At 37.9% G+C, this 15,318-nt stretch overlaps 1 protein-coding gene across 1 annotated transcript in view; it reads left to right on the top strand.

Annotated features, from left to right (window-relative positions):
- The window catches only part of UBL3 (ubiquitin like 3), a 47,381-nt gene extending 32,446 nt beyond the window's left edge, over window positions 1-14,935 (top strand). Inside the window, exons 3-5 of the mRNA XM_070749848.1 lie at window positions 7,608-7,694; window positions 11,608-11,685; window positions 13,240-14,935. Of these exons, the coding sequence (XP_070605949.1) occupies window positions 7,608-7,694; window positions 11,608-11,685; window positions 13,240-13,292 (218 nt within the window). The 3' untranslated portion in view covers window positions 13,293-14,935. The remainder of the gene's footprint in view (window positions 1-7,607; window positions 7,695-11,607; window positions 11,686-13,239) is intronic.
- The last annotated feature ends 383 nt before the right edge of the window (window positions 14,936-15,318 follow it).

Raw genomic sequence — 15,318 nt, 5'->3', positions numbered from 1 at the left:
GAGAGGTGAAAAACCCTCCGTGAAAGGTTGAGGACACATGGAGATCAAACTGGGAAGAGGAGAGGTGAAAAACCCTCCGTGAAAGGTTGAGGACACATGGAGAGCAAACTGGGAAGAGGAGAGGTGAAAAACCCTCCGTGAAAGGTTGAGGACACATGGAGAGCAAACTGGGAAGAGGAGAGGTGAAAAACCCTCCGTGAAAGGTTGAGGACACATGGAGATCAAACTGGGAAGAGGAGAGGTGAAAAACCCTCCGTGAAAGGTTGAGGACACATGGAGATCAAACTGGGAAGAGGAGAGGTGAAAAACCCTCCGTGAAAGGTTGAGGACACATGGAGATCAAACTGGGAAGAGGAGAGGTGAAAAACCCTCCGTGAAAGGTTGAGGACACATGGAGAGCAAACTGGGAAGAGGAGAGGTGAAAAACCCTCCGTGAAAGGTTGAGGACACATGGAGAGCAAACTGGGAAGAGGAGAGGTGAAAAACCCTCCCTGAAAGGTTGAGGACACATGGAGATCAAACTGGGAAGAGGAGAGGTGAAAAACCCTCCCTGAAAGGTTGAGGACACATGGAGATCAAACTGGGAAGAGGAGAGGTGAAAAACCCTCCGTGAAAGGTTGAGGACACATGGAGATCAAACTGGGAAGAGGAGAGGTGAAAAACCCTCCCTGAAAGGTTGAGGACACATGGAGATCAAACTGGGAAGAGGAGAGGTGAAAAACCCTCGTGAAAGGTTGAGGACACATGGAGAGCAAACTGGGAAGAGGAGAGGTGAAAAACCCTCCGTGAAAGGTTGAGGACACATGGAGAGCAAACTGGGAAGAGGAGAGGTGAAAAACCCTCCGTGAAAGGTTGAGGACACATGGAGATCAAACTGGGAAGAGGAGAGGTGAAAAACCCTCCGTGAAAGGTTGAGGACACATGGAGATCAAACTGGGAAGAGGAGAGGTGAAAAACTCTCCGTGAAAGGTTGAGGACACATGGAGATCAAACTGGGAGATCAACCTTTCACGGAGGGTTTTTCACCTCTCCTCTTCCCAGTTTGATCTCCATGTGTCCCCAACCTTTCATGGAGGGTTTTCACCTCTCCTCTTCCCAGTTTGATCTCCATGTGTCCTCAACCTTTCAGGGAGGGTTTTTCACCTCTCCTCTTCCCAGTTTGATCTCCATGTGTCCTCAACCTTTCACGGAGGGTTTTTCACCTCTCCTCTTCCCAGTTTGCTCTCCATTTGTCCCCAACCTTTCACGGAGGGTTTTTCACCTCTCCTTTTCCCAGTTTGATCTCCATGTGTCCTCAACCTTTCACGGAGGGTTTTTCACCTCTCCTCTTCCCAGTTTGATCTCCATGTGTCCTCAACCTTTCACGGAGGGTTTTTCACCTCTCCTCTTCCCAGTTTGATCTCCATGTGTCCTCAACCTTTCACGGAGGGTTTTTCACCTCTCCTTTTCCCAGTTTGATCTCCATGTGTCCCCAACCTTTCACGGAGGGTTTTTCACCTCTCCTCTTCCCAGTTTGATCTCCATGTGTCCTCAACCTTTCACGGAGGGTTTTTCACCTCTCCTCTTCCCAGTTTGATCTCCATGTGTCCCCAACCTTTCACGGAGGGTTTTTCACCTCTCCTCTTCCCAGTTTGCTCTCCATGTGTCCCCAACCTTTCACGGAGGGTTTTTAACCTCTCCTCTTCCCAGTTTGATCTCCATGTGTCCTCAACCTTTCACGGAGGGTTTTTCACCTCTCCTTTTCCCAGTTTGATCTCCATGTGTCCCCAACCTTTCACGGAGGGTTTTTCACCTCTCCTCTTCCCAGTTTGATCTCCATGTGTCCTCAACCTTTCACGGAGGGTTTTTCACCTCTCCTCTTCCCAGTTTGATCTCCATGTGTCCTCAACCTTTCGGGGAGGGTTTTTCACCTCTCCTCTTCCCAGTTTGATCTCCATGTGTCCTCAACCTTTCAGGGAGGGTTTTTCACCTCTCCTCTTCCCAGTTTGCTCTCCATGTGTCCCCAACCTTTCACGGAGGGTTTTTTTCGGGAGGCTGCTGGACTTCCCAGCAGCCTCCCGAACCCTGAAATTTTGCCAAACTTCCCGGTTCCGGAGAGCAAACTGCGTTCTGCGTTTGGAGACTGTTGGGGAGCCGCGCGGCTGTTTTGAAAGGTCACAGCCGGGCTGGGGGGCTTCCCAGAAACCTCCAGAACCCCAAACCCGGAAGTTTGGCTAAAGTTCAGGGTTCGGGAGGTTGCTGGGAAGCCCTCCAGCCCGGCTGTGACCTTTTAAAACAGCCGGGTGGCTTCCCAGCCGTCTCCTGAAGCTGAAAGCCAAACCCGGAAGTTCGGGTTTGGCGTTCGTAACATGAAAAAACTTCGTAAGAAGAGGCAAATTTTTTCTGAACCCCGGGTTCGTATCTCGAGTTGTTCGTAAGACGAGGGGTTCGTATCTTGAGGTACCACTGTACTGTATATGCATTTCAAAATATATGCATCAGCTCTTTATGAGGTTTTATTTCTTCCCTGTCTAAAATCAATGAGGGTTGAATAACATTGAATGCAAATACCAATAGGGCCAAAATTGTGCACTAGAACTATATTTTTCATAAAGACATTTTGAATTCTTATCTAGCAAGAAAAAATGTCAAGAAAGGAAGGGGCTAATGGAATGCAAAATATTTCAAGTTCAAACCACCTCATTTTAAATTGTTTCACAATCCAAATAGATATCCTTAGTTGTTTTGAAAGAGTATTTTTGTTAAAAAAAGGTTTTAAATGTGATATGGCTCGCATTCATAGCATCTTGCATATTATTAATTATACATCTATAAAGCCATTGTAACTCGTACAAAATTATACTCTCCATATGCTATTTGGAAGTAAAAAGTAAGAATCAGACCTCCAAAGACAAGTTGTCTGCTAGGCATATGACTATAGGATTGATCCTGTGTTTCTCTATAAATGTATATTCATATGCATATTTATAAACAGATAAGGTTCATAATATCAAAACTTTTTAACCTGAGCCCTCTTTTGCATGGATAAGCCTTTAAAATTCATGAAATCTAAATGCATGTAAGTAACTGACCATATAATTGGAATTAGATTAGCATTGCTCTCTGCTGCACTTAAATATAATTAGGAGTATAGTGACACTACCATTAAGTCATATTTAGCAATATATAGATTACTAACGTTATAATTAAAAATTTACGTAGAGGCTTGGGGGGGAAAACTTCAAACAATAATGGCAACATTTTTTTAAAAATGGGTAAAGTTAAAAGGTTAACAGGCTGTAGAAATGGTAAAAAGAAAAATATAATAGCTGCAGCAGCAACAGCAAAGAAAAGTAATGAAAATTTTAGTGTGGCACCAAGTTCATCAAATTTTGGAGGAGGGTTCTATTGGCAAAATACACCTCAGTAAAGATACTGTGCTTAATTGCTCTTATCTTTATAATTTAATGATTGAGCAATTCAAAGATTATGCAGTCCTTAATATATCTAGGCACCAAGTCATGTACGACTTAAAGCTATCATAATTTCTGTCTAGTCATTTTGAAAACTAATAGAATTGCTTTTTAAGAAGAGAAAATTTCAAGCAACTAATTATGGTCAGTTATTTAATTTATATATGTTTATTAAAAAAAATTATGTTGCCCATTGTATAATAGGTTGTAGTCTATGTTAATGTTACCAATGGGTGCTTAATATTCGAAGATGTGCACTTGGTATATTACATTCTGTTATTAAAAGGCATTCTTATTACACATGTCTTTTGGGTATTGTAATCTAATGTTTCAAACTTGATCTCAGAGGTGGCCATGCAAGACTCTCCAAATGTTGGACTGTAGTTCTTGCCATTCTTCACCAACATTCACGCTGACTAACAGCTGGTTAGAATTGATTAACGTATGACCTGGACAATCTGAATTTGTTTATTGAATTTATACTCTGACCTGCTTTTTTCAACATTCAAGGGACTTACAAGCAGAGTTTTATAATTAAAAAGAGGCTAGTTGTCTCATCAAGACAAAAGTCCAAAGTGTACTTCCTAATCAGCTTCAGGATACTTACCTCGCCCCCCCCCCCAAAGGCTCACTGGATTATTTGATAATAGAAGAGTAGAATTGGGAAATGGAAAGATGATGTAACTATAGTTTGTATAAATTTTGTCTCCCTGAGAGCATGCCAGTTCTGGCAGTTTTTGGTTGCATATGGATGGTCAGAATTTCTCCTTGAACTAATTTTCAATTAAATATCCTACCACTGGTATACAGTTTGTCTACCAGCCAATCTAATAAATATCACAAGTTGCTGAGGGGTTTAAGAATATAACAAAGTGGCAGTTTGTTTATTGTCAAATTAAATTAAATGCTCCAACTGAATGATTAGCATAGTTACAGTGCTAAACTTGAATCTTAGAGCTCTTACATCTTGCAGCTTTAAGCTGCTGAACTCTTACGCATAAACTGTCTGGAAGCGAAGCTAGCTAAAGAAATAACATTTCCAGATATTAGTACTTTGACCATGGCGATGGCTTGCCTGGACTGTATTTATCATGGCCTGTGATTAATGAATTTCCTGCTTGATTACTCCTGAACTAGTAAAAAAAACAACCCACAATTATGTGGATCAATTCTAAAGCAAACTCAGATTTGCAATTCAAACTAGGGTAATCTAATTTCCTTTAGAACTGAAACCGAGTTAATGTTAACCTTTGTATAATGGCTTCTCTGTCAATATCCAAAGTCTGAGCTCATACACAATCTCAAGCGTGGATCTTATTATCTCCTCTACTAACCCGTATTTCTAGTATGTTTCTTAAAGTAGAATACCCTTGTGTGTTTATGATACTAAAGTGAAAACATAGCATTTCTCCCATGTTGAAAGCAAATTTTCATGCATTTATTTTTCCACCTAACAGAGCAGTAAGCAGAGTGTATAAGCAGCCCTATCTATGTTATATGGGAAAATGCAATAATTACAAGCCACAACTCTACTTCATGACCAAGCTTGATAAGGACATTCTCTTCATTCATCCTTTGCTGTTATTTATCCCTGTGTGTGTGTGTGTGTGTGTGTGGTCTGAATATACACACATACACGTATGGCCAATTCAAAGTCCCTCACGTCGTGGGGCGCCTTTCCTCTTCTCATTATGCCCTTCCCCTCCTAACCTTGTCACGCCCAGCCTCCTCTTGCCTCCTGGCCACTTGCCTCAAAGACCTCAACATATCTATAGTTCTGTAAAAACTTTGTTCACCCTTTCCTACTTCTACTCATCTGCATCTACATACTATAGATATACTTTCATGGATCACTGGAAGGAGGAAATGGCTCACATGCTTTGCCCAAGAGTATGATAGTATAAGAATCTTCGGAGAGGAGCGGCATACAAATCTAATAAATTATTATTATTATTATTATTGTTGTTGTTGTTGTTGTTGTTGTTGTTGTAATGATGGTGATGGTGATGATGATGATGATGATGATGATGATGATAGGCAGATCACAAAATAAGTGTTTGAGGGGCTGGCACAAAAGAAGGGGGGGACAATGTATTTTCCAAAGCAACAGAAGACAAAACAAGAAGCAATGGATGGAAGCTGAATAAAGAAGCAACCTAGAACTAAGGAGAAACTTCCTGACAGTGAGAACAATTAACCAGTGGAACTGCTTCTCTTCAGAAGTTTTGGGTGCTCGATCACTGGAGGTGACTGGACAGCCTTTTTTCTGAAATAGTAATAATAATAACAACAGAGTTGGAAGAGACCTTGGAGGTCTTCTAGTCCAACCCACTGCTTAGGCAGGAAACCCTACACTACTTCAGACAGATGGTTATCCAGCAATCCAACATCTTTTTAAAAACTTCCAGTATTGCAGCATTCGCAACTTCTGGAAGGCAAGCTGTTCCACTGATTAATTGTTCTAGCTGTCAGGAAAGTTCTCCTTAGTTCTAAGTTGCTTCTTTCCTTATTCAGCTTCCACCCATTGCTTCTAGTTCTACCCTTAGCTGCTTTGGAGAATAGGTGGACTCCCTCTTCTTTGTGGCAGCCCCTGGGATATGGGAACACTGCTATCATGTCTCCCCTGGTCCTTCTTTACATTAAACTAGCCATGGCCAGTTCTTGCAACCGTTCGTCATATGTTTTAGCCTCTAGTCCCCTAGGTCTGGTATAGGTCTCCCCCAAGGTCCGTTCTAAGTGTTATTCTGTTAGTCTGACGCCATTCCTAGACCCTCCACTCAGATTTTGGCATCCTCAATTTGGACTGGAAGACCTCCCAAATCCTTTTCAACTCTGTTATTCTGTTATTCCTGAGCTAAATACGCTAAGATTTTCATTGGGACACTATCTTTTTTGCTCCCGGACTAATGTGTTAAAGAGTTGCGTCTAGACATGTCATTTTAATAGATTTTTACATGAAGCACTTGAAAGTACTTCATATCTTCTTCTGGAGACCCAATTTCATTTGGAATTTAATCCCAAACTGCTTGCTCATTTAGCCAGGCCCAATAGGTGAACGAGTCTTGTCATGCCCCCACCCAAGGTGGCCCTTTGGTCGAGTGTGGTGGGCTTGGAATGAATCTCTCTACCTCGCCATCAGCCTTACCTTACAGCCCACAAGGCTTGCAGTTGGCTGCATGCGAAGGGAGGGCGAAGACAGGAACTCACCCATTGCATGGCACTCAGGTTTCAAACCTGGGCTGCTGGCTTTCCAGCCAACAAGCCCAGCAATGCAATACTGCGGTTAGTTACTTCTGCTGGCTGCCTGCAATTTGGCAATTAGAATTTCATCAGGCTCCAGGGTTGACTCAGCCTTCCATTTTTCTGAGGTCGGTAAAATGAGGACCCAGATTGTTGGGGGCAATATGGTGACTCTGTAAACCACTTAGAGAAGGCTGTAAAGTACTGTGAAGTTTAAGTGCTATTGCTATCTTAACCGCTGAGCCTTTTTATGGAAAATGAATCTGTTTTTAATTGTTCTTGTAGATATAGGACTAGTACTTTATCTATAGTCATTATATTTTTCTAGTTTTATTAGTTTCTTTTATTTTCTTTCCAATTTCTACTCTTGACTCAGCCAAATAATGATTTGGTCCTTAACTGAAACCTTTTATCACTCTTGTGTCCTTAGTGAATTATCTCAGTGTTATACCACAAACAATCAAATGAAGTGTGTGCTTTTAGAATCATCCCATTTTGATATATGCATAGATTGATACTTAACCCACATAGTTGAAACAGATCTTTTTCTAAGCAGTTTCTAAACAATTACTAATTTGATCCTTACTCCCTAAATGACCTTCTTTTTCTAAATTTTCACCTCATTTGCATCGATCTTTTAATATCAATTACAAAATGACTTCAGTATAAATAGTTATTATATTTGAGTATATTTTTAGAAGGAATTTCTGGAGTTATTTTCTAGTTCATTTCCCCTTGACTTGTCTCTTTAAGGCTGAAGTTAAAAACCTCTCCTTATGACAAGAAAAGAAGCATATTCAAAAGAATATTTATAAACTGGTGTGTGATTAGCCTTGCTGCAAGCTTATAAGAAGTAATATATAATTTTAAAATTAGATAATTGAATTGTGTTATTTTTTTTCTTTGCTTTTCCAGATTGGGAAGAAGAACAAGTGAGCAGTCCAAATATTCTGAGACTTATTTATCAAGGAAGATTTCTTCATGGCAATGTAACACTAGGAGGTAATGAAAGAAATTGGCATACAAACATCATCTGAGTTAACTAAAAATTTCAAAAAAGATATTTCATTGACTTCGGAACAATCGAAAGTTAAAATACGCTTTATGGAAAGTTCAGGCAAATGGTATAGCTGAAATTGAAAAGGAGAGTACTTTTAATATGAATTGTTTTTAAATTGAGGTTATAACTATATTATAGTTTTAGTTTTTATATTGCATTGGGAATGTTAGAAAATACAATCAAAATGAAACTAAGATTAAGGAAGTGTCCTAGATCTTATGATTATGAGTAAAAAAAGGTTGATAGCTGATTCAAAAAAGCATCTAGCATTGCTTTTCAGATACAGGCTATTAGTTAGTTACACAAGAATGGTATTATCTCACTTGGAGTAGAAAAGCTATTCAGTTGTGCCCCCTTGTGGTGTGCCTGACTGATTCTTTTTAACGTAATAACATTTACAGTATCCAGTACCTGCTGGGTTATTCTTAGATTGCTAACGACGTCACAGATGGAGTATAAATGTATTTGGATATGGAAAATTTACCTCCAATTTTTACCATAGCACTTAAACTTGAAGATTTTTGAGCTTCCAGAAAATGAACAAAATTGAACTCACAGAACAATCCTGTGTTTAGGCTCATCTTGTTAGCAAGACACAGAAAGGAAAGAAACTGGGACAGAACATGTAATGAATGAGTGCAGGCAAAAATTCTTATGAATACTGAAATAGAACTAGTTCAAATAAGAAGATTCCTACTCTGACTTTAGAACTGATAAACTTGTTTCTTTTTTCTCTACTACTATCTCTGTCACAATGAAATGTGCAGGATTAAGATGTTTTCAAACATGAAGAAAAATTATTTCTTGAAATGTTGGAAGCATTGTGATTCTTGATGTAGGCTTTTCCCAGATAATAGGTTTTATCAGTATCAAATTATTAGTTTTCTATGAATAGTTTGCATTCTTTCAGGATATTTGCTGCATTACATTAGATGATTTTTTTTGTAGCATTATTAATGTACTCTTGCTTCTCTATATTTACATCTGGCATTCCCCCCCCCCTATTTTAATGGCTTCTTTATAATAATGCCTCATGCAAGGCATTATAATTCAGGTTTGAGAAGACTAACAAATTAAATGACTTTCAAGGAAGCCATCAGAGATGTCCATTGAAAAGCTAAAATTAAAAGAGCTCATGAGGAAATTGTCTCTGTCTATTTCCTCTCTACTTATCTCACAGCAGGAAGTAGAAAACCCACTAGGTAGCAATATAAATCAATCTAGCTACAGGAAGTACAACATATCCTTGTGTTTTTCATTTCTTTTCAGCTTTTCTAATTGCTTTCACCTTCCATTTTCTCCCAGCCAGTGTGACCATATACTGAGAAATCATGAAATCCCAATTTCTCAGTTTATTACATTAATCTGAAAAGTAAATATCATGGAGTTTTGAAATTACCAAGCTTGTTTCAGTGACATCTCTGACGGGCAGATACTGACAAAGTTAAGACAGAGCAAAATAAACTTGCTATCATTACAATGCATTTGGGCTGTGCAAATATTTGGATTCAAAGTTAGAAAAATGCTTCAGATCCTGTGTGCAATGAATGTGTCCACACCAGATGAAAAGCATTTTTTTCTTATCTGAATCCATACACCTGCATGGCAGCAGCCAGTGTTCAAACTTACCTTCAATTTTAAAAGTTAGAGTTAACCATAACTAACTAACTAACTAACATTAGGACTTTGATGACAAAATCTCCAGGAAAGAGCAAAGCTATAGATCTGTGATGGCAAAACTATGGCACACGTACCACAAGTGGCACACAGAGCCATATCTGAGACCGTGTGAGGCATTGCCCTATGTCAGCTCCAATTTGCATGTTTGTGCTGGCCAGCTGATTTTTGGCCTTCCAGAAGATGGGGAGACACCATTTTCGTCCTTCCCAGGATTCAGGAAAGCCACCTGAAGCCTGAGGAAGGTGAAAAATGGCACAACGTCTACCAGAGGTCTCGAGGCTTCAGAGAGACCTGCACATCATGCATGGGGGTGACAGCATGGGGGGGGGGGCTTATGTGTGCATGGAGGGAGGGAATTGCATTCTGGGTGTGAGCATGCATTATCATGCGCTCCCGCACCCTTTTGGCACCCAAGCAAAAAAAAGATTCACCATCACTGCTATAGATTATGCTTTGAAATTGAAAAGTCTCAGAAGGCTACAGCAAGTCACTTTTATATATATTTTTAAAAAAACATTTTTATTAATTTTTAACAGGTTTAATATACACACAACATAAAACAGTGCATAGTGAAATGTGCCCACCACCCCGACGCACACACATACCCCACCACAAAATCGGGGGTGTTTCTTATATAATCCACTTTGACCCAAGAGCAATATATCTATTTACATATTATAGAGTGATTCCAATTTATTTCTTGTAGCTTGGTCTCAGATTCTACTCATCATATATCGTCTTACCTTGTCCCACCGTCCCATCAGTTGTCTCAATTCAGTTTCATTATCCAAACTGATCCTTTTATCCATAATTTCAAATTGAATATGGTCCACCATGTACCTATACCAATTTTGCATTGTCAATTTTGTCGCATCCTTCCAACCCAAAACTATTACCGCCTGAGCGCTTTCTATTGCAGCTTGTTTTATTGCTCTAAATTCTCCCATCGCATTGCTTTTAACTAGTACTGCCATTTCTTAGTGATTGTCCATCGTATGTTTAGCATTCTATTAATGTCCTCTTGCACTTTTTGCCAAAATTCCTGCACTATCGGGCATTCCCAAAACATATGCATAAACACTCCTTTGTCTTGACATCCGTGCCAACAAATACCCCTGACATTCTGCTGAAAGTGTGCGAGTTGAACGGGAGTATAATACCACTTATGTAATATTTTCCTTCTCATTTCCCTAATTCTTGTATTTTTAATTTTCCTTATATTTTCTACTGTATTTTCCATCTCTTGTACCTCTACTTGTATCTCATTTTGCCACCATTTAGTCAGTCCTTCAATTGTGTCCCCGTCTGACTGCACTAGCAACTTATATATATTGGTTGCTTGCGCCTTTATACCCTCACTTTTTTCTCTTATTATTTTCTCTAACCCTGTCTCCTCCCTCAATAGTACTTCTTTCTTCTCCCTTTCATTAAGATATTTACATATTGCATTTATTTGTAGCCATCTTTCCTTACCTAACCACCATTCTAGACGGTTTCTACTTGGCCTGCCATCCTTCTCATATAACTGTTCTATCTTAGTTATCCCTCTTCACTTCAACTCTCCTATAACCCTATTTAAATTCATTTCATTATCTCTATTTATTATTGACAAGAATACTGAATGGACAGGTCCATAAAATCAACAGGAATCAAGCTCAATTGCAAAGGAGTTTATATACACAGACACACCTAATCATCAGTGTATTATTAAATTTATTTATATAGATTGTAGCATATATTGCATTACAGTTTCTTCCGTTCATAGTTGACGCAATCATTGGCATAATGATGGGTAATACAGAGCAACTAATGTGAAGGTTCAGTGAGTATGAAGTGATATAAAACAGCTGTTCAATCCACAGCAACCTCATGGGCATAGAAGAGTTTCATTATCTGTTATTTTAATTGACTCAGTTATGGTTACATAGACTTTTAATTATTCCTCATCAGTAGATTTGAGAAGTTAATAAAATACTTTACTTTCTGCTTTTACAACTTATGGTCTGTAAGTGGCTTGAGAGATTTAATTTTTAAAATGCTAATATTTTTTTTTTAAAAAAATGTGTACTATGAATACTAGCAGAGTCAAGAAACAATTGTAATGGAGTTGAAATTATGGAATAATATTGTGCCTTATAGAGCAGCATTACAAAACATTTTTTTTCTTTTTTGCAGCATTAAAATTGCCATTTGGCAAAACAACAGTGATGCATTTGGTGGCTAGAGAGACATTGCCAGAGCCAAATTCTCAAGGTAGGCTTAGCAAATTGCAACATATTTTTAAATTGGATATTATAGAGGAAAATTGAGAATAAAACCTTTGTTTGTTGCAAATATGTTACACTTATGATCAATCTAGTGTTTTCTTGGGTTCCTTTGAACTGTTAAATTTAAATTCAGAATTGGACATTTAATTTGCTGGATTAATCTGAGACCTAAACTCATGGGTTAGGTTAGAATACACAGTAGCAAAAAAATCTGAAAAAATCCCCTCCCTCTAAAGAAGCCAAAAACAAGATGATGCCGCATGCGCAGTGCTGGGAACTCTGCTTCTATGCATGCGCGGAAAGAAAAAAACTGGGGGGAAATCCCCCCCCAAAATATTCAAGAAATTTGTTTTAGAAAGATGGTGGCCTTCACAGACTGGCACCGATCTGGTTTGGTGACATCATCATGACATCACCAGCAGTTTGCTACCAGTTTGGGTGAAATGGTCTGAACCGAGAGGAACCCACCTCTGATGAGGTGAGAGGTAAGGCTTGTCTGTTAAGTATTTATTACTGCCAATCTGATACACTATTTTTAATTTTTTATTATTATTAGAAAACTACCATCTAATATACTTTTGTATTTCAATAATTTAAAAAAAAACAAGACAACAGAAAACTTGTGGCATTTCCTATTGATTATTTTTATGGCTCTTACTCCATCAAAACAAAGCCAGTTCAAAATATTCCAGTGAATCTTTTGCGAAAATAGGATAGCTATTGTTTTCATCCAGTATAAAACCCTATACTTCAGAAGAAAAGGATTTAGGGGTAGTGATTTCTGACAGTCTCAAAATGGGTGAACAGTGCAGTCAGACGGTAGGGAAAGCAAGTAGGATGCTTGGCTGCATAGCTAGAGGTATAACAAGCAGGAAGAGGGAGATTATGATCCCGCTATATAGAATGCTGGTGAGACCACATTTGGAATACTGTGTTCAGTTCTGGAGACCTCACCTACAAAAAGATATTGACAAAATTGAACGGGTCCAAAGATTGGCTACAAGAATGGTGGAAGGTCTTAAGCATAAAACGTATCAGGAAAGACTTAATGAACTCAATCTCTATAGTCTGGAGGACAGAAGGAAAAGGGGGGACATGATCGAAACATTTAAATATATTAAAGGGTTAAATAAGGTTCAGGAGGGAAGTGTTTTTAATAGGAAAGTGAACACAAGAACAAGGGGACACAATCTGAAGTTAGTTGGGGGAAAGATCAAAAGCAACATGATAAAATATTATTTTACTGAAAGTGTAGTAGATCCTTGGAACAAACTTCCAGCAGACATGGTAGATAAATCCACAGTAACTGAATTTAAACATGCCTGGGATAAACATATATCCATCCTAAGATAAAATACAGAAAATAGTATAAGGGCAGACTAGATGGACCATGAGGTCTTTTTCTGCGGTCAGACTTCTGTGTTTCTATGTTTCTATTACTAGCCTATTCAACATTATGATAACACTCTAAAGCTTTTATAATGCATACATGGTGTTTTGTATTAATGATCTTGAAAACATTTTGTTTATTTTTCTGTAGGGCAGAGAAATCGTGAAAAAACTGGAGAGAGCAATTGTTGTATCATCCTGTAGAAGCGCCACTGTATCTGCTACTTGTGATGTAGAATAGTTTTTGTCTCTCATGCTGCAGGATTAGAGACCAACAACGTTTCAAAAACCCTTTCTGCCTATCTGTGAATCCACCGAACTGAAACATTACATGAACCTGTTCGCCCTTTTTTTCCCAGAACAATGAATACTTTTTTTATTTCTACTCTTTATGTTGTTGAACAAGCTTATTAATGCATCATTTCGCCAATGAATTTTCTCTCCAAGAAAAAAAAATTTAACTACTCTTCAGCAGAAATCATTTTGCTATCTTAAAATCATTCTTAACTGGAACTTTAACCATTCACGAATACTAGAGGCAATTTGCACTAAAACGGTTGACAATATATAGACCTCATCAACAAATGTTCTTAAATATTTCCAACACCGAGAAATGAATCGGCACTGGGGGAAAAAATCCATAGGTTTTTTTTTTCTTAAATTCAGTCATGGCCAACAGAAAGCAGGGAGATAGATGGGCGGGGAAAGAGTTAACTGCTAAGTAAATTCTTTCTAAGTCACCCTTGATGATCAAGTGGCACAAAACACTAACTACTAAAATTGTCTATATATATATATTTAAATATCTCACTGCAACAAACTATGTGCCTGTAATATTAAAGCACTCTGTAGAGGGCTCTTGCAACTTTTTTTTTAATTGATGTGCACTCTTCTTTCGTACATTTGTTGAGTGCTTGTTTAGACAGCACAAATAAGTGCAGAGAGTGCATTTCCTAGCCTTAATATGGGAGGGGTAATTTCCTGTAGTTCATAGGCTTTTATTATTGTGCATAAATATTAAAGACCTCATTTATTAATCAATTTATGTCTTTGAATATCTACAATTGATGTTTTTCAGTCATCCTTATTCATCTGATCTTAGTGTCCAGTGTCATGCTTACTCAACAGTGAACTTCAAAGAGATAATTAAAAGAAAAAGAGGATAAAATAGAAAAAAAAATGTTAAATGATGAGTTCATTTGCATTTGATATTAGTGCTTGCAATTGTATTGGAAATCAAAAGCTGGTTTTTTTTAAAGCATACATAGTTACAAAGGATGCCATTATTTTATTTCATGTAATTAAAAAAAAAAAAGATATGCTAAAAAATTTGCACAGCACTAAAGCATGAGGTAGTTTCATCTAAACTTGTAAAAATTATATAAAGATTTTATATTTTTTTCTACTAGGGAGAAACCTTCCTAGTTGAAAGTAAAAAAATATGTAGAATATATTTAATTAAAAAACCTTATAAAAACATGGCTATAGAACTTAAGTATAGATTGGCGGGTAAAATAATACAACAATAAACTATATAAATAGATTTAGGCTTTTAAAGATGCAGACTGACATTGTGTTCTGTATTTGAGTCCATAGCCATTACAGACGTTCCGTGTTTGAATGATCTTCATTTTAAATGTAATCAGGTTACTTTATTCAATGTTACTGCTTTGAGAAAATGCTTTATATGCAGTAGGCCTACAAAGATATTGTTCATAATGATCAAAATTAAATTTGTATAGAGCAGAGTTTTAAACAAATTGTAAATAGCACTAAACATTTTCCTTCTGCAACCTGTACTGATAGATTCTTCTGTAAACTAAATAAAAGAAGAATATTGTAGTGTACTTGGTTGTGATTTGGGGCGCTTGATCTGGCCTGCATCATTTTAAAATTAGTTCTATTGTAACAGAACTCTCCTAGCTCTCTTTTTCATCATTAAATTGCTAGGTTTGGAATACCAGGAGTGAGTTTTACAATTTAGTTGGATTGTATTTGTTACAGTTTTATCAGCCTTTTCTATGGAAGATGAAGATGTTGCACATTCAAGATTTCTCCTCCTTTTGGTTTCTATAACAAGCCACTATGACGTCAATATCTAATATCTATCATGGCGCACCATTGTGCAATTAATGTCATGATGTACTCTTTTCCTATGGTATCTGACGCAGGTTGCATCTTTTGCCTAATGTTTTGTCATGCCTTTGGCCTCAAGGAATTCCTTTATCTT

Source organism: Erythrolamprus reginae, chromosome 4 (genome assembly GCF_031021105.1).
Source record: "Erythrolamprus reginae isolate rEryReg1 chromosome 4, rEryReg1.hap1, whole genome shotgun sequence".
NCBI classification, from domain to species: Eukaryota; Metazoa; Chordata; class Lepidosauria; order Squamata; family Dipsadidae; genus Erythrolamprus; species Erythrolamprus reginae.
This window is presented reverse-complemented; position numbering and strand designations above follow the sequence as displayed.